The sequence below is a fragment of the Monodelphis domestica genome, chromosome 2 (genome assembly GCF_027887165.1).
Source record: "Monodelphis domestica isolate mMonDom1 chromosome 2, mMonDom1.pri, whole genome shotgun sequence".
NCBI lineage: Eukaryota > Metazoa > Chordata > Mammalia > Didelphimorphia > Didelphidae > Monodelphis > Monodelphis domestica.
In genome coordinates, this window is record NC_077228.1 from 32,016,591 (window position 1) to 32,037,821 (window position 21,231).

Below are 21,231 nucleotides of genomic sequence, written 5' to 3' on the forward strand. Positions count from 1 at the left end.
TCTGCTTCGCCGCCTCCTTGCTCCGGGCTCGCCCACCAGCCCCCCCCCGGAAATCACTTTGGGGCTGGCCTCCGGGCCGAGGGCCTCCTCGGCAGGAAGCGGAGGCCAGGCTGAGATTCGTCCTCGTTGTTAGCTGACGTCATCCCCTCCCGCCCCGTCCCGGAGCTCCGTCCGCTGGCCTGAGGCAGAACGGCGAGGGCTGGCCAAGGGGGTCACCCGCTGCCAAGTGCCTGAGGACACATTTGAACCCAGGACCCTCCCTCTCCAGTCCGGGTCCATCCGCCGCCCCTCCTGCACGCTTCTTGTCAGAGCCTTGGAGAGGGCGTTCCCGCTCGCCCACCTCCCTCTGCTGACAGCTCCGTCGGGAGCCTTTGGCTTGGGGGCTCCAGAATTCCGTTCTTGCCTGCCTGCCCTCCTCCGGGAGCTCTTACACCGTCTGGGGTGCCCGTCAGGCTGCGTGCACCGGGGGTGGGGGAGGGGTACAAGGATACGCAGATCACCGAATCGGGTTTTGGCACCCGGTGGGGCAAAATCCCCAAAGACTTCACCACCTGAAGTCTCGCCCCATTCTTCGTCTTCGTCTTCTCGACACTCTTCCCTTTGGTCTTGGAATCCATGCTTTGTCCTCAATTTGTATGGCGCAAGGTAAGGGCCAGGCGTGGGGGTCACCCAGCTGGGAAGTGTCTGAGGCCAGACTGGAACCCAGGACCTCCCGCCTCCGCGCCGGGCTCTCCGTCCACTGAGCCACCCAGCTGCCCCCTCCACCCGGAGGTGGGAATGTGAAGCCTAATTGAGGAGAATGGACAGATCTGAATGTGGCGATGACAGAGCTGAAGTCGGGCCATGTTCTTGCGGCTCTGACAAAAGCGAGAACTTGGGGCTCTTTCTAGCGTATGCCTGAAGCAATACCCTTTTTTGGATGGTCTGAGGTTTCTCTTTTCCCGGTCAGAGATGGCGTTGCTATTCATGGCGGTTTTTAGAGCATGAAAATCCGGATCAAGAGCCTCCTGTGTTTCTGAATCCCTCCCTCCGCCCCCACCAGGCCCACCTGGCCTCAGTGGGGCCCGTGGAAATGTAGGTCACGCGGCCGCTGCTTTCATGGCGTGCCGTTAGCCTCCCGGCGGCGGCCTTCCCATTAGTCTCGGGTCTGGTCTTGGTCCTGACGAGTCGCCCGACTAGACGCAGATTCAGACACTTCTCCACGTCCAGCCCCTTCAATCGAAACGCCAGTGTTGGCGACCTTGCTTGGTCCCGGCCGCGTCAGGGCCTCCCGGCAGCAGGTCCCAAGCCCGGTGGTTTGGGCCCTCGCAGGGGCAGCGGCCGCTCCGGGGCTTCCCTGTTACCCGAAATGCTTTCACAAGGCTGCTGAAATGTGGCAAAGAAGAAGCAGAAGCAGCTTCTTACCCAAAAGGCAGGTCAAGGCCGGCCCGGAACAGGCCTTGTGGCTGCCAGCCCTTAGGGAGGAGGACGGGCCTGAGGCGCGCCTGCAGGCGTCTCTGGTGAGAAGGTCCGGGCTCTGCCCACGCCGTCCTCCGGGACACCCGGCTCCTTGCCGGCCGGCCGAGCTCTGGCAGGCTTCGGGCCTGGCCCCGGAGACAGACATCCAGTTCCAGAGGCCCGGCCTAGCGCCACACACAGGCAGTGGATTCTGGGGCAGCCGTGGGAAGTGGCCCTCTTCTCCCTGGTGGGAGGAGAGGGATGGCAGATGGAGCCAGCAGAAAAGAGGCTGCTCCTCAGGGAGCCTCCGGGCCTTCCTTGGAGAGGCCAGGGAAGGAGTCAGCGGCAGCCTTCCTGCAGAGAACAAGAAGCACCCTCTCGTGGGACCGCTGGGCGTCGCATCTTCGAGTCCAGCCGTGAGCATTTTTGCAACAAAATACAAAAGCTCCCCTGCAGAAGATGAAGGTTGGCGGGGCGCCCTCCCGCGCCCACTGATCAACCCAGGCTTGGTGGCCAGAGGCAGCGCGTGCGATGGGGAAGCCACAGGGTCAGGCAGGAGAAGGGCGTGGCCACCTCTGCTGCAGGAAGGGACGCGGCAGGGAGCCCCCCCGCACAGGTAACCAGGTGGCCGTGGATGGAGCGGCCGTCCGGGGGCCACGAGGCCCCCCGGAGAGGAACAGATGCCCTGAAGCAGCGCAGACCCGCCCTACCCAGCCCCACGTCATTTGGAATTTTGGATGGACGTTTAACCTGTTTCAGTCCGTCGCCATCACAAGGAAAGTGCAAGAGCCAAAAGCCCCCATGAGCCGGGGCTCGAGGCTGGCGTCACTCAGTCACTAGACACTGGCGACAGCCACGCGCTAGACGAGGCAGCGGGGTAGAGGCGGGCGACGGGCTCACCGTTCGGAGCACCTTTGGGCCCGAGGACGCCGGAGCTGGAGGGGCCGGGCAGCATCCTAGCGCCGGGGGGAAGAGCGCCTGCAAAAGCACACAGGTGGGAAATGACAGGAAATGAAGCTCTGTATGTGAGGAATAGCAATGACTGTCGCCATCAAGGAGCCCGGGGAGAGACGGAAGGGGCAGGAAGGGGCAGGAAGGGGCCGGGCTCCAAAGGGCTTCAAAGGCTGAGCCCTTTGATGAGGGGAGCCCGCGGATGTCCTGAGCATACTTCGGTCTCTGTGGAAGCGAGAGAGCCCCGAGGCAGGGCCCCAGAAGGGACGGCGACGAGGCCCCCATCAAGGGGGCCTGCACGCTCGAGGGGACGACGGCCGATGGGGGGGCTGGATCTCCTGGGAACGAGGAATCGAGGAGGATGTAGAGTTTTTGAGTCAGGGAAATGGGTTGGCACTGGCTTTGGAAGGAATAAAAAAGTCCAAAAGAATGGTCGTTCTGAGGGAAGGGACAATTGAGTTTAAGATGCCGGGGGGACGTCAAGTATGAGATGTCCAGCAGGCAGTTGGCACTTGGCACAGGGCCTGGTGCGTAACGTCTTTCTTTTTATCTTATCTTTATCTTATCTTCCTTCTTAGAATTGACACCAAGTTCAAGGCGGAAGAGCAGTAAGGGCTAGGCAATTGGGGTTAAGTGACTTGGCCAGGGTCACACAGCCAGGAAGCGTCTGAGGTCAGATTTGAACCCAGGACTTCTTGTCTCCAAGCCCGATGCTCGATCCACAAAGAGATCTTCTAAATGCTTGCCCATGGTGTGCATTTTGGAATGCAGAAGGAGATGAGGAGAGAGAGTAGGAGGGATGGAATTAGAGAATCTGGACACCATCTACATAGAGATGATAGTTGGGTCCCTGGAAGCTAATGAGGTCATCGAGTGAAGAGCATAGAGGGAGAAGAGGAGAGGACTCGGGAGCAAAGGAGCCGAGGAAGGAGCAACTCCACAGGGGGAGGAGGACCGGACAGCAGGATCACCCAAAGCTGAAGAGGGCGATCGGCAGAGCCGAGGCCTGAGCCGCAGCAATCAGGGGGCGCCTGGTGACTTGGGAGAGGGCGAGGCTGGACATCGGACTGCACAGACCAAAGAGTGGGCACAGGGAGAGGAGCTGCCTTGGCTGCGGAGGGAGGGAGGGAGGAAGCTTTTCCAAAGAGGTTGGCTGAGAAAGGAGGGAGAGTGGGGGTCCCTTGAGGAAGGGGAGGACTTGGGGGGGTAGGGAAATGGCCTTAGTGTTCTTAGTACAGTGTGAAGTAGGAGCGCCGCTGAGAAGGCGCGGCCAAAGGAACCCCTTTGTAGACGTTCTGAGGGAGGCCGAGCAGCCAGCTCGGGCCCACTAGACAGCTCGGGGGACTGATGCAGACGCAGCTTAGCTGGCTTCTAGCAAAGCCTTTGACCCCATTTTGGATGTCCTTTCTGCAGAGCAGGTGGACTCCTGGGGCTGGAAGCCCAGAGCAGCGCTTGGTGGCCTCGGCCTGTTCTCGTATCAACTGTGCAGCTGTCACGCCGGCACGACTGGCGTCCCGCGAGAGGCTCCCTCTCAACAGCCCCGACTACTGGCCAGAGGAAAACCAGGTGACACGGAGTGGGAGGAAACGCGAAGTCTTACATCTGGATTTAAAAATGACCTCTCCGAAAGATCAGAGGAGGGGACTGTGGGTGAAGAGTTGATATGGAAAAAGCGGCGGGGGATGGGGCGAGCTCCTGCCCAGGTGACATCATCTCCCTGCGGCGCCATTTCCAGTCCCAGCCGGGAGCCGCCATGTGTGGAAGAGAGAGGAGGCCCCAGCAATGAATGAAGAAAGCCAGGGGCACATGCGAGCCCTGAGTAAAAAGAAAGAGGGCAAAACGAGGACAGACGTTCGAGCTCTCAGAGAAGAAAGGAAGGGGACAAACGACGGTGGAGAATCCCGAACACATGAGGACGAAAAAGCTGTAAACCTGCACGCCATAAAAAAGAATAACAACTTGGACTGCCTAAGCAGAGAAAAATGACTCGTCGAGGCAAGCCAACAAACATTTACCTGCTACGTGCCAAATGCTGGGGGCACCGACAGTCGAGCGGACAGCCCCGGGGAGACGACATGAAAACCTGGACGTCGTTCATACAAGACACAGACAGGACGGTGGGAAGGCTCCGGGATGAAGAGGAGTGACCCGGAAGGGCCGGGGATGTCAAAAGGACAGAATTGCAGGGCACAATCCAAAAGCAAGGTGAAGAAGACAGTTCTAGAGGTCAGGGAAACAGCCCTGGAAGAGAGGGTCTGAAAAGGGAGCCATCAGAGGCCAAACAAAGACATTTGGTGATCTAAAAAGCCGGAGAGCAGTCGGAGAAATTGTCCAGAGCCGATTGAAATGGACAAAACCCATAGAAAGAAGCCCAAAATTTCACTCAGTGGGAAATGGCGCGGCTAAAATGTAGACCTATGCTGGCAAATAACAAATAATGCAATTACCAAAAGAAAATCCTTTCCATACCAAGGAAGAGACATCGGAATTGCGGAGGATTACTTCATTACGGGAAATCAAAGGAAGGAATGGCATGATATTCTGAAAAGCAAAACTAATTTGTGATGAAAACAATGTGCTCACTTATCAGTAAAATAAGATGGGTTTCATCTAAATAGGGTGGAATTGAAGTCATTCCTTAAAAAGAAACCAAAGGCAAACTCTATTAGTCAAAGTATACAAGAAGATTCCAAGCAATGAAATTAAACCTTGTATCTAACTACAACCAGACAAGGTTATTTTTTTTTAATTTGTAAACAAAGAATTTACATTGTTTGTAGGCCACTGAAACTACAGGGGCAAAAGACATGAAGGATGTCAAGGTCTCAGTGGCTCCAAGGTGAAGAGGAGGGAGAACTGACAAAAGAATTGAAGCCCCCCAAAGCCACGTTCCCACCATGGGAGGTTTTAGAAAGTGTGATTCTGCAGAGGAAAACTTTTTGTTCCACTAGTGCCAGGCCTGGGATGAAGGGACCAGGATATGTTTTTTTCAGTCTTGGGAAAGGGGAGAGAAGGAAGGAAAGGTCAGGACATAGAGTAGAGGCCAGATCCCGTTCAAGGAAAGGACGAGCTCTGAGGCCAGAACTGTACATTCCCAGGGAAGTAGAGAGGTGAGACAAGGGTCTTATAATGGATGTCGTTCTGGGATGGAAGAAAGGAAAAGGGCCCTTCAGCAAGAAGACAAGCCAACATTGTCTCTTGCTAACCTCCTATGTGTGCTCAGAAGGGTTTCTAACATCCTGTGTGCCTCCATGACCTGGTAAAACCACGTTTTGTGGCCTTCCCTTTGTACCAGAGAAGAAATTTGAATTTTTTTCTTTTTGGGGTACTTACAGCACTTTACTACAAAATTTGGGTTAAGTATTTGGTCATAGGCTAAATAGCTTCTAAACTTCTTCCAGCATCTGCTGGCCTTTGTGTGTCATTTGTGGCTTCTGCAAAATGCCCCCAAAGTACCCACTTAATGTCTTGTGCTGACCCACTACATTGAAACGGTGATGGGGAAAGTTGTGATACGGAAGGGACACCTACCGTTCCAGCAAAAAGAGAGTCCTGCCCTCAAGGAGTTTACAACCTTGTAGGAAAGGGGAAAGAGAGGAGGGAAGATGCTCACAAATATGGCCTAGAAGTCCAGAAAAGTTCCATGGTGAGAGGCAGTCAGGCGTGGTAGGCCGGCAGATCAAAGGGAAAGGGAAGAGACTCAGGCACAAAACTATAGCGAAGAACTGGAAAGTAAAGGGGGTAGCCATCAGTTGGGATCTTTGGCTAGATTATTGCATAGGAAAGCAAAGGCATGTTATTGAACCATAAAAAATGATCAGAGGGATGGGGGGGGGAGGACCCTGGGAAACATTGTATGAACTGATGTAGAATGAAGAGAGCAGAACCTGGAGAACAGCAACATTGTAAAGAAAAATAACTCGAATAGGATCAAAAGCCATCCCCAACAGAGTGTGGTGAAAGGATGTCAATAGTTCTCCTAAGAAGAATTTTATTGAAGATGCTATGGATGACGAATCAGTTCTGAGGAACTGATCCTATCAGCTACAAAGGAGGAAAATTTCTGCAGATAAAAGTGATTTTTGCAAGTAGGTTTTGTGCAGTCCACATCGATATGACAAATGTTGGCTTTCTGTGATATGCGGTGGGGAGACAACTCTCTGGTCATAGAGATGATGGACTCGGGGCAGAATAAGGCATACACATGGCCAAAGTTGGGATTTGGGTTTACTCGCCTGTAAGTATTTGCTACAACGGTCCCCCCTTTTTTTCAATGGGGGTGAGGTGGGCAAAAGAAGAGTCCCATTAAAACTGCTCCCCCAAAAAAACAAAAGAGGCTCATTGAAGCATTTTTCAATGCACATTAGAAAATAGAGGGAATGCCAGAAGAAACAGATGCAGGAGAGCCTTGAGAGGGGCATGTTGAATTTATTAGATACTTAAGAGGAAAAGCAAGCTCTACATAATAGAGATTTGTGGCTTCCCCATACTGTCTCTTTCTTTTCTACTCTGTAGATGGCAATGCTCATTTTATCAGGTGTGAAGATCAAAATTTAAAAAGGAATGAAGTCCAAAATATTCATAGCAACCCTTTCTGGGGGCAAAAACCAAAGTGGGTTGATTGATTGGGGAGATTCGAATGGATCTGTGGTCTCATGCATTCCCTTCAGTAATGCTGTTCACAGTTCCCTGATTCCTGCTCATCCTGCCACACACTGGAAGCCTTCCTCCTCTTCTCCCAACATTTGAGGGCGATGAGGAGCTCTCTAGCTTCCACCTGGCCTCCCTCCCTCTTGTCTTCCCTTCCTTTCCTACATTTCTCCCCGAGTTCCTCCTTGGCTCTGGGTTTCAGGCTGCTCTCACCCACCAGGCACCTTCCTGTGCCTGTAGTGAGGCATCTCTAATTCTCATCTTCCCACGAGAGCTCATCTGCAGTGAACTCTTCTGGAAGCACCCTCTCCTTCCCCTCTTCTTTGTGGACTGGCACTACTCATAACCCCCCACCATTCTCCATAAGCTTTTAGAGACAGATTTCTTCTAACCTGACGTTGCCTTTGGCAGCAGACCTTTTGGTTTCCTTGTTGAATTATTGAACTTATACGGTTTAATTCAACTATAACATTTGGTGTAGGTGTCATTTTTGTTGTCCATTTCCCAGTTTTTATTCTCAACCACTTGTTTAGATAATTCAGGAGTAAGTCTTCTTAATTGTGCACCATATCTTTTCCTGTGACTATTCTTGTTCATTTTTTTTTAAACCTCTGTCTTAGAATCTATATTGGGTATTGGTTCCAAAGGAGAAAAGTGATAAGGGCTAGGCAATGGGAATTAAATGACTTGCCCAGGGTCACAAAGCTAAGAAATCTCTGAGGTCACATTTGAACCCAGGACTCTCCCATCTCTAGGCCTGGCGCTCTATCCACTGAGCCACCTCGCTGCCTCCGCCTCCCATCCTCATTTATTATAAATTTTTATCTTGGCGCAGCAGAGTCAGCAGCCTGAGAGCCACAGATCGCTGACTCAGGGGTAACTACGGTCCTGTCGGCAGTTGTATTTTCTGTCTTTTACAAAATAGTCCCCTGCGTGCCCTGTGGTCCTTTGGTGCTTATGACATCCAAGGCCCGCCATTTAAGAAACAAAACAAACCATTCTGTAGCTTCTGAAGAAGCAGCCCGTCTTTGGTCTGTCCCGTGTCTCTCTCTTGAAGCACATTTGTCCGTGTTCCCCCCGTGCTCGCCTTTTCTTACACTTGGATGAAATAAAGCTCTTCCGGCACTTGCGGGCCAGCATTCTCTGGGTGGACTTTTTGCAAATACTGATGGTCAGTCCTGCGATACCTGATGGGCAAATGATCGCTGTGCTGCGGCCCGCGACGCCCCATGAAACGTGTCTTGGGACTTGTGAGCACACAGCAAGCCCGCCGCTCCGGCTCCCTTCTTTGCCTCTCCCACGAGGCACCCTTCCATCGATCTCCTTTATCGCACGCGGGACGCCGTGACCGATAGGCTTCGGGCCCTTCAGCCGCGTCTCCTCGGCGGCTCACCGGGAGCTTTAAAAGCGCTGCAGAAGCCGAAGGGGATGCCCAGGAAGGAGAGTCATTTCATCTTTCTCCTTTTTCATCGGTTCATCCTCCCTGGGCTAGCTTCCTGGTGTCAGAGGACCGCGCCGGGCTCCAGGGCTAGCTAACCAAGTGACTGGCTTGGAAGGGAGACAGCTGGGAGGCAGGGAGCGCGGAGGCACCCACATCAGGGTCAACCGAGGGACGAGGAGGAGCCGAGCTGGAGGGGAGTGCAGGAGGCACGGGCAGACGCTGCAGACAGACTCACTTAGGAGGCAGTGAGCTCCCCATGGAGGGAGGTCTGCAAGCAGAAGCAGGGGCCGCTCTGCAGGGGAGGGGACCCTTCCAGCTCAAAGGCTGAAGAAGCTCTTTGGTTATTGGGAGCGGCTGATTCGGGAAGCTGGCATTGGACCCGGAGCTGCTTTTCACAACTGGGGCCTTTGCCGCCTCACTCGTTTTGGGATCGTCCTGGCCAGCCGTGGCGGAAAGACCAGCATCCGCTCCAGCGGCCCTAACACGAGACTCTTAGGGAGGAGAAAAGGAGTTCTTTCAAAGCGATTCCCAATTGCCCGGCAGAATTCCGGGATGCCTCCCTGTCACGGTTTAGTGCCGAATCGCCCCGAAAAGGGGGCAGTAGGAGGGATCCGCGGGGGCTTCCACGTTGGCGGGGCCGCCATGTGCCTGGAAGCAAAGGGCCTCGGTGTGGACAGCCTCTGAGGGCTGCAGGCTCCGGAGGAGCGCTCACGGGCCAAGGGAAGGCTTTCCTCGGGCCCAAAGGCAGCTGTCCGGCGGATTGGCAGATTCCCTGCCTCAGAGCGGACTGTCCAGGACCAGGGAGCATCTCCCGGAGGTGGGGAGACCCTGGTGACCCGAGGCCTTCTCCTGAGAGCCGGGGAGTCCCTGCAGGACAGGAGGGCGCCGAGGGTCCCGGGGCCTCGCCAGGGCCCGCCTTGTGGAGCGTCGGCTCTTTGGTGTCTGGCCCGAGGGGAGGAAGCCCTCACCGGCGCTCTTTCTTCTCTCCTAGCTCTTCCGCCAAAGCCTCCCAAATCTCTGACTCAAGCCGGTGCCAACGGGGCAAAGGACAGCTCGGGGTTTTCTCTCCCGGATGCCGAGTGGTACTGGGGAGACATCTCAAGGTGAGCAGCGGCCCGCCCCACCCTGCCCCAGCGCCCTCGGTTTCCCCGACGGCTTCCACGTGCTCACTCCAGAATCAAGGCTTCTCCTCACTGGCCAGAACCGCCCTCAGACATTCCCCAGCCGAATGACCCTGGACAAGTCACCTGACCCCCATGGCCTAGCCCTGACCACTCTTCTGCCTTGGAACCAATACACAGTATTGACTCCAAGAAGGAAGGTGGGGGTTTCAAAAAAAAAAAAAGACAGCTCGGGGCTGGCTGTGCTGGGACGTGGATGTCTTCCGGCCTGGCCGGCCTGCCAAAGGGCAAGCCCATGCTTGGGCTGCCCCCCACTCTGAACCCCGGGTCTTCTTCGCCCTGGCTGCCCAACGTGCCCTAGGAAGCTCCCGAGGGGAGGAGGAACAGCAGCCCTCCACGCCCCGGCACCCGGCCTTGACAGGCCCGTCCTGTCCCTTTCCTGCAGGGAAGAGGTCAACGACAAACTCCGGGACATGCCAGACGGAACCTTCCTGGTGCGCGACGCGTCTACCAAGGTGCAGGGGGACTACACGCTGACCCTGCGGTGAGTTAGCCGGGGGGAGAGCCCCTCCGCAGACGCAGGCTGGCCGCCGCTCCAGGCCCGGGGGTCAGGGCTCGGGGCACAGCGCCGTGCCCCGGGCCGGGCCGCTCCCTCCTCTGCCCGCAGGGCCCGGCGCCCCCATCTCGCCCCCGGCCGTGTTGCTGGCGCTCAGCGTGGCGCCCGGCCCTTGACAGGAGGCTCACGAGTGCCTGCCCGGCGCAGGGGGCCTCCCTGTGGCCGGGGCCGCTTGCCGAGCTCGGCCGGGTGCCCTGTCCTAAGCGGGCGCCGCTGTGCTTTGCAGGAAGGGGGGCAACAACAAGCTGATCAAGATCTACCACCGGGACGGCAAGTACGGCTTCTCGGACCCGCTGACCTTCTCGTCTGTGGTGGAGCTGATCAACCACTACCGGCACGAGTCGCTGGCCCAGTACAACCCCAAGCTCGACGTGAAGCTGCTCTACCCCATCTCGCGCTACCAGCAGGTGACAGGGGTGCAGGGGGCACAGGCGGGGGCACAGGAGGGGAGCATGTGCAGGGGGCACAGGTGGGGGCACAGGAGGGGGCACAGGAGGGGAGCATGTGCAGGGGGCACAGGTGGGGGCACAGGAGGGGGCACAGGAGGGGAGCATGTGCAGGGGGCACAGGAGGGGAGCATGTGCAGGGGGCACAGGAGGGGAGCATGTGCAGGGGGCACAGGAGGGGGCACAGGTGGGGGCACAGGAGGGGAGCATGTGCAGGGGGCACAGACGGGGGCACAGGAGGGGGCACAGGCGGGAGCACGGGGGGGCATGTGCAGGGGGCACAGGCAGGGGCACAGGCGGGAGCACAGGTGGGGGGGTATAGCGGGCACAGACAGGGCTCGGGGGATCATCAGCGTCTCCTTCCTGTGCCCGGCAGGACCAGCTGGTGAAGGAAGACAACATCGACGCGGTGGGCACCAAGCTGCAGGAGTACCACTCACAGTACCAGGACAAGAGCCGGGAGTACGACCGGCTCTACGAGGAGTACACGCGCACCTCGCAGGTGGGCTGAGGGCTGGGCAGCAGTCTGAGGGGGGCCCCAGGAAAAAGGGCTGCTCGGGCATGAGGGGAGGCTGAGGGACAGCCAGAGGCCCGGAGTCCAGGCCCTGCTTTGGCTGAGAAAGAAGCAGAGGTCTGGGGAGAGGAGGACATTCTCTGGCCTCGAGGCCCTGCGCGTCTGAGGGCAGGATCTCGGCACGTCGCAGATGCCCGGCATCCTGTGCCCCGTGGCTCAGAGCCAGCGCAGGCACCGCTGGCCCAGGGCTTGTTCTCCCCAGCCTGCGAGGGCTCTCAGGACCCTCCTGGAAGCGAGTCAGCGGCTCGCAGGTCCCCTCGGCTCCCTGGCGGCAGCCGGCCTCTACCCTCCCTGGGAGTCCGCCGCCTGCTGAGAGGGTTGACAGTGTGGCTGGCCCTGTCGCCCTGGCGCTTCTGGGCCTTTTCCTTCTTCCCTGGCCTGGCTTATTTGAGCCATGCTGAGGCCACCTGCAGGAGATGTGGAGAATCTTTACGAGGCCGGATGGCAGGCGTCCTGAGCCTCCAGGCCAGCCGAGCCAGGGAAGGGCCTTCCAACAGACGAGGCTGGGGCCGGGGGTAACATCAGGAATGGCCCGTTAAGCTTCCTGTCAGCGCAGGCCCGTCTTCTCTGACCTGCCACCTTAAAATCAGTCCTGCCCATCGGCTCCAAGGCAGAAGAGCAGGAAGGCCTGAGCAATGGGGTGATGTGACTCACCCGGGGGCACACATCTAGGAAGGGTCTGGAGCCACGTTTGAACCCAGGACCCCCTTTCTCTAGGCCTGGCTCTCTAGCCACTGAGCCCCCCATCTGGGCCTAACTTTTCAGCGTTAACATTAGCCGTTGGGTAGCCATGAGGCCTGGAAGGAAGGAAGGACACAGTCAGGAGGAGGGCTGAGGGGTGCCAGGGCAGCCGGAGCCAGGGGCTCTGGGAGAGGCACTGGGGAGCCTCTGGAGCTTCTTGAGGAGAGAGGCAAAGCAGGAGGGACCAGGGGCTCTGGGGGGCCACGGGCCGGGGTCCAGCCCCACGTGTGGCTCCAGGGGTCCTTGGCAGGTGCAGCGGATGGGTGCCTGCGGCGGGCTCTGCATCAAGTGGCTGCTTCGCCATGCCCAGGTTTAGCCTTTATTTTTGTACCCATTTTCTTGGCACACAGATACATCCTTCAACATACATGTTGGAGTGAAGATAATTGATAAGCTACATGTGAACTTTTAACACATTGTTTGACGTTCTAAGGTCATTCTAGACCTCTGTGTGAGAGCTGTTGCTTCTGACGGGAAACTCAAGAGAAACGATGCCAGCCCGGGAGGCTTAATGTTCTTGGGACGTTGGCAGGCCTCTGAGCTCATAGACAGTGAGGGAAGTCCCCGATTCCCTGGCACTGAGGCCATCCGTCGGAAGCTCCAGATGGTCGGCAGTCACAGCCGCGAGGCGGACGGCCAGAGGGGAGCCGAGAACACAAGTCAGACTTCGGTTTAGCCCAACCATTTTTCAGGACTTGTCGGGGAGTTTCTCAAGGAGGGTCTTGATGGCTCCGATCAAGTCCCCGAGGCAAGGCGGCGCATGGTTTAGGCCTGGCTTTAGGAGGATGAGTTGGGGGGGGGGTGAACATTCGGGGCTCAGCTTGTGGCACAGTATTTGCTGGGAATTGTGTACCTAAGCAGGAGTTACCCATCACAGTCATTGTGAGTCTGATCTTTTGGTGGTATTTTGGGGGAATCATGTGCAAGCGTTTGGCTCTTGTGTTACTTTTTCTGAGACCCGGAGAGTTTAATTCTGTTAGTAAGGGATGCTGGTGACCACACAGGAAAAGGCCGTCCCATGGCTGTGGAGGGCCACGAGCATCCCTGGGTTACAGCATGGGGGAAGCCACTGAGGATGAGGAGCCTCAGCACATTGGGGGGAGGGTGCAGCAGGCCAGTGACATAGAGCAGCCTGAGAAGGTGGCGTCCACTGTGCAGCACCATGAAAGCCCAGGGAGGAGGGGGCCAAGAAGAGGCCTTGGGCCCTTGAGGAGCTCAGGAGTAGCCAGGGGGAGGGGGAGGCCATGCCTGGCCCCAAGTGTGACTTGGAAAGGGGGACTCACCTGGGATGGGACACCGAGGGAGCTGGGGGGCTTCCAGGCCAGGAGACATTGGGACGAGCCTGAAGGAAGTGAGGAGTCAGGGGAGGTCCTGGATCCAATGTGGCCTCAGGCATTTCCTCCCAGCGGGACCCTGGACAAGTCCCTTGCCCCTCCCCCCCCATCCCCCATCCCCCCACCCCCTTCTTGTGTCTTGGAGCCATGCCCAGTATTGACCCTAAGACAGAAGGGGAGGGTCGCCCAGGTCCCCCAGGGCTCCGGGCCTCATCCCTGCCCAGCTGAAAAGGATCTCGTCTCCTGTCTTCCTCTTCTAGGAGATTCAGATGAAGAGGACGGCCATCGAAGCCTTCAACGAGACGATCAAGATATTCGAGGAGCAGTGCCAGACCCAGGAGCGCCAGAGCAAGGACTACATCGAGCGGTTCCGCAGGGAGGGCAACGAGAAGGAAATCGAACGGTGAGTGCCGGGAGGGCCTGGGGGAGCAGCCGCCCCAGGACTCCCATTGGTGGCCGAAGAGCCTACAGGGATGGAGGCTGCACGAGGCCCCACCAGGAACCATAGAAACCTTGCCGGCCCTGGGAATTGACCAATGGGAGGGGGAGGGCGGGGCCTCTGCACAGCAGCCTACAGGTCACCTGGGCTCCTTGCTGCAGGGGCCCAAGGTGGGTTCTGTGGCTTTTTTAACCCTTCCCTTCTGCCCTGGCATCCGCTCTAAGACAAAGCAGCAGCAGCAGCCGGGCAAGGGGGTTAAGTGACTTGCCCAGGGTCACATGGCTGGGAAGGGTCTGAGGCCACACTTGAACCCAGGACCTCCCCGTGGAGGACGGTGTGGTGTCGGTCTGGCCCTTCTCGGCCCCTCGAGGGTCCAGCACACTCGGGGCCTGCTGGCCCCTGACACGGCACCGTTTCCACAGGATAATGATGAATTACGAGAAGTTGAAGTCCCGCCTGGGTGAGATTCACGACAGCAAGATGCGGCTGGAGCAGGACCTGAAGAAGCAGGCGCTGGACAACCGCGAGACCGACAAAAAGATGAACAGCATCAAGCCGGACCTGATTCAGCTGCGCAAGATCCGGGACCAGTACCTCGTGTGAGTGGGGGCGCCGGCCGGGCCTGCGTGGGGCGGGGCCGCCCCCAGGGCGCCGCCTTCACCCCCCGCTGCTTCTCCCTCCCGCAGGTGGCTCAGTCACAAAGGAGTGAGGCAGAAGCGGCTCAACGACTGGCTGGGAATCAAAAACGACCACATCGACGAGTGAGCGCGGGGGCGGGCCGGGGAGAGGGGGGAGGAGGGGGAGGGGGAGTCTAGACGGCCCCTCCCTCCCGGCATGCCTCACGGCTCCCCCCTCCGCTTGGCAGGACCTACTTTATGAATGAAGAGGAGGAAAACCTGCCCCATTACGACGAGAAGACGTGGTTTGTCGGGGATCTCAATCGGCTCCAGGCCGAGGACCTGCTCCACGGGAAGCCCGACGGAGCCTTCTTAATTCGCGAGAGTAGCAAGAAAGGGTGCTACGCCTGCTCCGTGGTGTGAGTCTGGCCCTGGCGCCGTGGGTCGGGGACGGGCGGGAGAGAGATCTGCCTCTCCCCCGAGGGAAACTGAGGCACCAGAGCGTGTGGGTAGAATTGGTTCTCCTCGATGGGACAATTCTAGGGCTGGAGCCCGTAGAGGACTCCTTGCGGTGGCCCAGAATTCCCCCTTTGCCAGTCCAGGCGCCGGGAGGGCCGCTTGGCTGGGAAGAGCTTCTCGGGGCTCCCCATTCAGGAGGGACAGGACGGTTGGGCGGCCTGGGGGGGACGTCCACAGACTGGGCTGGGGCGGGCGCCGCAGCCCGGACCCAGGCCTCACGGCAGCCTCTCTCTGGCTCACAGGGCGGACGGCGACGTCAAGCACTGCGTCATCTACAGCACGGCCCGGGGCTACGGCTTCGCCGAGCCCTACAACCTGTACGGCACCCTCAAGGAGCTCGTCCTGCACTACCAGCACACGTCCCTGGTCCAGCACAACGACTCGCTCAACGTGCGGCTGGCCCACCCCGTGTACGCACAGCTGCCCTCCCACTGCAGATAGACGCGCGCAGCGGCCGCCGCGCGGCCCGGAGGCGGGCGCTCTTCCGCGGTTCTGCCCCCAGGCCCGCGGTGGAGGCGAGGGCGCGGCGGCCGGGCCTTCTTTCTGCTCAGACTGCTTGTTTTGCACAAGAAGTGATTCTGTGAATGTGAAGCAGAGGGGCCGGCGGCCGCGGGCTCAGGGCGCCTCCTGCTGTTTGTTGTTCACACTGACGCGCTTTCCCGCCCGGAACAAACTGCGCCAGAAGCTGGACCTGGCCCGAGGAGTGGCTGTGGGGTGTGGGGGCGGCCTGCTGCCTCCTCCTTAGAGCCCAGGGTGAGGCGGGGACACTCTGCCGACCAAAGGAAGCCAGCCGGTCCTCCAAGCCCCAGCTGCAGCCGGCCGGGCTCCCGCTGCCCTTGGCCCTGAGTTCCCTTCCACACCGACCCTGGGAAGGAGGAAAGGAAAGCCGGCGGGGGAGAGAGAGCTCTGGGTTTGGCTCCGAGCCCCCGGCGCCCCAGGGCCCACGCTGGGACTTTGGCACTTGAAGAATCCCCCGTTGGAAATCCCTGTAACTTGTACGTGTAGACAGTGCAATGTTGTGCTTCCTGGTGGCTGGAATATACCAAATACCCGTAAGGGCCGACGCCTGTGCCGTCCTCCGCCTCCCAGAGCCCCCAGGCTTTCCCGGGAACAGACCCCGCGGAGCCCCCGGCCCAGGACCAGCCTGCGGGCCAAGCTCTCTTGGAGGACGAGGCGGCTGGGAAGGTCTGCCGATGGTCCCTTCCTCCTCCCCCTGCCTCCCCCGTGCTGGAGGAGCCCCTTGGCTGTCTGTGGGGTGGTCCTAGACCCAGAGACGAGGAGGGACATTGGGGGATCCCTGGTTTCCGGACCTGCACCCCCTGGTTACCGAGCACTGAAGAGGGGTCGATGGCCTCCCTCCTGGGGCCTCGCACCCTCTTCCAGCACTTGCCATCTTCAGGAGGAAAAAGCACTCCGTTTACTTGGCCCTGGAATCCTGCGCCCAGGCTGGCCAGAGCCTCCCAGCAGAACACCCTGGATTCCTCCCTCCCCTCCGAGGCGCTCAGGGGTCCGCCCAGGCGTTTGGGAGGCCCAACGGCCTCTTCTGCTTTCTCCCTCTCATTTCCCATCTTTCTTTCACGACCTTCACCCTTGGGGAGCTGGAAACCGTTCCGGAGTTTTTCATCTCATTTCTAGTCTCTGCGGTTGGGCCCGTGTGCAAAACCTGCCAAGCACAGCCCCTTTCCCATAAGATCTGGGGCCCCAGGCGCGGGGCAGCAAGGGCGCCCCTTTTCCTGGGTCTGGCAGCGGAGGGGCCTCATGACATCCGGGCCACACGAGGCGCCGAACCCAGCTGGTGGCCATGGGGTGTAAGAGGGTCCTCCGTCCTGCGGGATTGAGCTGCTTTGTGGAGGCTGCACGTCACTGGGCCGAGGCCCAGGCCGGGGGAGCCCCGAGCTCAGAGATGTTCCAGGCTCGGGGACTCTCGGGAGGTCTGTCCTCCTCGCAGTTGCCTGCTGAGCTTTCGGGCTCAATCGGCAACCTGCCTGCCTGGCATCTGTCCACGCCAAGACCAACCTGTGCCCTCTTAGGAAGACATGCCGGGCCTAGCCTGGGCTCTGGACTCCTCACCGGGCTTCCCTGGGAGGGCTCCCGGCAGGCAGCAGGCCCCTAGGTGCAGGGGGTGACCTGAGGGGGGGAGGAGCCTCTTTCCTGCCTGAGGGGGAGGAGCAGGGCCAGGTGGGCAGGCTGGAAGGGCCGCTGGGAGCAGGGCAGTTTGGGAGCGCGGCTCCTTGCTGCTAACCTGTGGGGCCGAGGCACGCCAGGCCTGGCAAGGGAGGAGAGAGGGCGGGAGGGCCAAACGGCAAGGATCCTGCGGGGGGCCCCAGCATGGCCCAATGGGCCCAAGGGATCTCCAGCTTTTCCCACTGCTGCTTCTGGGAGCCAAGCTCCAAGCTGTGGGGGAGAGCCGGGGATGTGCCTGGGCCCGGGTCCGTGCCGGCCAAGCAAGGGCCTCCTTGGGGTCCAGTCAGCCGCATCTCCCGCTCCCCTCTCCCGCCCTTGCTCAGCTGGCTTTTCCTGGGCATCCCCGGAGCCAGGGGTCCAGGGTGCTTAGCCAGCCTCTCCCTTCTCCCCCACTCGCCCCAAGATCCCTCTCCAGCCTGTCCCAGGTGGGCTGGGCCCAGAGTGGACCCCGGGAGGGGGAAAGGGACTCCCCTCCCCCTCCTCCCTCCCCTCAGACCCTCCCAGAACGTCGTTTGCCTGGTGAACTCCAGCATGTGACTCCAGTTCCCCGTCTCCCCGCTGTTACTTGTGTAAACTTCTGTCTTCTTCGATGTAGTCAAAAGAAATTCATGTAGTTAATGTGAAAAGGAACAAGGCCAACTGCTTCACCAGGAAACCAGTCAGTCCTGTGTTAGTGTGCGTGGACAACTCATGCCGTGCGTGCGTCCGTAGCTGCTAGACCGCCGTTACAAAGTTGTACTTGTCCCCGCGTGTGCGTGTTGGACGGCCAGGGAGGCGCCTTCGGCCTCGCGGCCAATCCGCTCCAGGTTAAAATGCAATAAACAGTTGCAATAAAGCACATTCCCTGCGTGGTGTGGTGTGGTGGGTCTGCGGGTGTAGACGGGCTCCCCTCTGAGAGTTGAAAGGGCCGTCCTTCCCCAGCCTGCTCTGAGGGGCTCCGGGGGGCTCCTGCCCTACAGCGATGGCTGGGAGAGGAGCTATGGGTCAGGCTTTCCCTGGGAGGGGGGAAGGAGACATGGGCAGCTGCCAGGCCTCTGAGGGGGCTCCCCTTCCTCTTGAGCCTTTCCCAGGGGGCTGCCTTGGGAAGAGGCCGGCAGGATGGAGACCCAGACTTCAGCCTCCTGCAACAGCACAAGAAGAATCCCTTATCGCCGACAGGAAGTCCCACACACGGCCCCCTCCCCTGGCCTGCCGGATCCTGGGGTGGTAGGAGGACCCTCCCAGGCTGGGGGGGGGGGCGGAAGCAGTCACCCCTCATGGAGCCAAGCCCAGGGCTGGAGGAGGCGGCTCCTTCCTGAGGAAAGTGATGGGAGACCAAAGATCAGGGCTGAGGACTTGGGGGGGGGGGGCGGTGAGGGGACAATTCCTGACCACAAGGGAAACCAAGCTCTGCCCTGGGCTGGGTACAACTACTTGCCCAGATCCTGAAATGAAGAGCTGGGGTGGGGGTGGGGGGCAGGAATCTAACCTCTGGCTTTGGGGAAAGCCAGCCACACAGTCCCCCCCTTCTTGGCTCGGAGGCCGGGGGCTGGTCTTCCCTGGATCCTCACCAAGGGGACGGGGCCAGAGGGGCCTCGAAGCAATGGGGGACGCCGCCAGAGACAGGCCGGGCTGGAGCCTGGAAGCCAGAGACCTCCTTTAGTGGGAAGAGATCGGAGACCTCCAGCCATGCTCCGGCCCCTCCTGGCCCAGGCCGTAATGTCTGAGCTGGGAGAAACCTCCTCACTGGGATATGCCCGTCCCGGACGGGGAAACAGCCCTGCAGGGGGGAAGAGCTTCGGGCGAGGCTCCCCGAGAGCAAAGGACAAGAGAAGCTCGGGGCTTCCTAGGGCTTTCTCCAAACAGCTCCCCAACCCCTCCGCCATCCCTCCCCCCCCCCGGCCCATGCTGCTCCGGGAGCTCCCATGGGCCTCGGTCCCTGAGGAGAGCCGCACAGCTTCACCCAGGCGTGGGGCACACACGATCTCTCCTCCAGTTGCCGTCTCAGCCCTTAACCCATGAGATACCAAGCCAAGAGGGCGAGAGCAGAGGCAGGATGAGAGGCCCGGAGTCCGAGAAAACATCCTTCAGGAGGTCACAGCATTGGGCTAGATCAAAAGGGGTGAAGTGGGACAGCTGGGTGGCTCCATAGATGGAGAGCCAGGCCTAGAGATTGAGTGCCTGGTCCTGGGTTCAAATGTGGCCTTGGGCACTTCCTAGCTGTGTGACCCTGGGCAAGTCATGTTACCTGGCCCTTACTGCTCATCTGCCTTGTATTGATTCCAAGATATGGGTTTAAAAAATACTCAAGGAAGACCCCTTTGACAGCTAAGTAGGAGATGGATTAGCATGAAAAGAAACCAATTGGATGGCGAGGAGAGAGCAGAGGGCGCTGAAAGCCGACTTCAGGCCTCTTCAGGTTTGTCCAACGGAGCAGAGAACAGCAGGCTGTGTGGACCCAGAGGCCGGAGTGATGGGCAGGAAGTGCAAAGAGGCAAATTCTGCCTCAGGACATATATCATGCCCGGCCCTAAGCCCAGCGAAACTCTGGGGTGAAGGTCGTCATGGTGTTCCTGAGTGCTGGGGTTGCTGAAGGAAGCTGGGAAATGGGAGGAGGTTCATGGACAGAGAGGCTGGGAGCAAGGGGAGAAGCTGGTGGGAGCCTGGTGGAATGGACCATCATGCCCAGGACCCGGGGACCCCCCGGGATCCAAGCAAGCACGCACACACGCACATGCTCAGATCTAAGAACACGGGTCTCCTGGCTATTTGTGTGCTCCTCTAAAATTCTCGCCTCAGTCTTAGAATCAGTTCTGTGCATTGGTTCCAATATAGAAGAGAAAAGCAGTAAGGGCTGGAGGAGGGGGGGGGGGCAGCCTGTGTTAAGTGCCTTGTCCAAGGTCACACAGCCAAGAAGTATCTGAGGTCACACTTGAATCCAGAACCTCAGGTCTTCAGACCTGGCCTTCTGCCCACTCAGCCATCTTTTCCTTCCCTCAGGCTCTCCATCTCCCAAATCTGGTCATTTCCTCTGGTGTCTTGTCCCCCACGCCCAACCCCCACTTGGAAAGCTCTTTCTCCTCATTTCTAGCTATTGACTTCCCTCCAGTCCTAGCTAAAATCCTAGTCTTACAGGCAGCCTTTCCCATCTTAATTCTAGTCATTATTTCCCGTTTCTCCTGTCTATACCTTGTCTGTCTGTGGTGGCTTGCATGCTGCCTCCCCCATTAGCTCCTTAAGAGCAAGGACTGTCTTTCACCTTTCTCTGAATCCCTATGGGCTTAGCACCTAATACTTACTGATTGGCTGATTCTTCACCTGTTTCTGCCTGCACATGCTGGGACCTCAAGCGGGGGGAGCCTGGCTCCCCCCAACACACACAGGGCTGAGGCTGGGGGTGCCTAGACTCCCTGAGAGACTTTGTGTCTGTCTGTCTCTCATTGTCTCTCTCTCCCTCCTTCCTTCTCCCTCCCTCCCTCTCTGTCTCTGTCTCTGTCTCTGAATCTGTCTCTCTGTCTCTGTCTCTCTCTCTGTCTCTCCCCTCTCTCTGTCTCTGTCTCTGTCTCTTTCTCTGTCTGTCTCTGTCTCCCCCCTCTCCATCTCTGTCTCTCTGACTCTCTCTCTCTGTCTCTGTCTCTCTCCCTCTCTCTCTCCCCCCTCTCTGTCTCTCTATCTCTCTCTCTCTCTCTTTCTCTCTCTCTCTCTCTCTCTCTCTCTCTCTCTCTCTCTCTCTCTCTCTCTCTCTCTCTCTCTCTCTCTCTCTCTCTTTCCCTTCCTCCCTCCTTCTCTCTCCCTCTCTGTCACTCTGTCTCTGTCTCTGTCTCTCTCCCTCTCTTTCCCCCCTCTCTGTCTCTCTCTCTCCCTTCCTCCCTCCCTCCCTCCTTCTCTCTCCCTCTCTCTCTCTGTGTCTCTCTGTCTCTCTCCCTCTCTCTCCCCCTCTCTCTGTCTCTCTCTATTTCTCTCTCCCTTCCTCCCTCCTTCTCTCTCTCTCTCTCTCTCTCTCTCTCTCTCTCTCTCTCTCTCTCTCTCTCTCTCTCTCTCTCTCTCTCTTTCCCTTCCTCCCTCCTTCTCTCTCCCTCTCTGTCACTCTGTCTCTGTCTCTGTCTCTCTCCCTCTCTTTCCCCCCTCTCTGTCTCTCTCTCTCCCTTCCTCCCTCCCTCCCTCCTTCTCTCTCCCTCTCTC

At 58.7% G+C, this 21,231-nt stretch overlaps 1 protein-coding gene and 1 long non-coding RNA gene across 2 annotated transcripts in view; one reads left to right on the top strand and one right to left on the bottom strand.

Moving 5' to 3' along the window:
- Positions 1-17,910, top strand: part of PIK3R3 (phosphoinositide-3-kinase regulatory subunit 3) — a 43,629-nt gene extending 25,719 nt beyond the window's left edge. Inside the window, exons 2-10 of the mRNA XM_056815205.1 lie at positions 9,471-9,582; positions 10,046-10,144; positions 10,443-10,623; positions 11,039-11,164; positions 13,572-13,714; positions 14,173-14,349; positions 14,437-14,511; positions 14,616-14,786; positions 15,129-17,910. Coding sequence (XP_056671183.1) covers positions 9,471-9,582; positions 10,046-10,144; positions 10,443-10,623; positions 11,039-11,164; positions 13,572-13,714; positions 14,173-14,349; positions 14,437-14,511; positions 14,616-14,786; positions 15,129-15,327 — 1,283 coding nt within the window. The 3' untranslated portion in view covers positions 15,328-17,910. The remainder of the gene's footprint in view (positions 1-9,470; positions 9,583-10,045; positions 10,145-10,442; positions 10,624-11,038; positions 11,165-13,571; positions 13,715-14,172; positions 14,350-14,436; positions 14,512-14,615; positions 14,787-15,128) is intronic.
- Positions 12,256-13,582, bottom strand: LOC103097777 (uncharacterized). Its single transcript, XR_460970.2, has 2 exons — positions 13,474-13,582; positions 12,256-13,319 (listed from the first exon to the last, which is right to left on the bottom strand). It is a non-coding gene; the product is annotated as an uncharacterized LOC103097777 (long non-coding RNA).
- Positions 17,911-21,231: the final 3,321 nt, after the last annotated feature.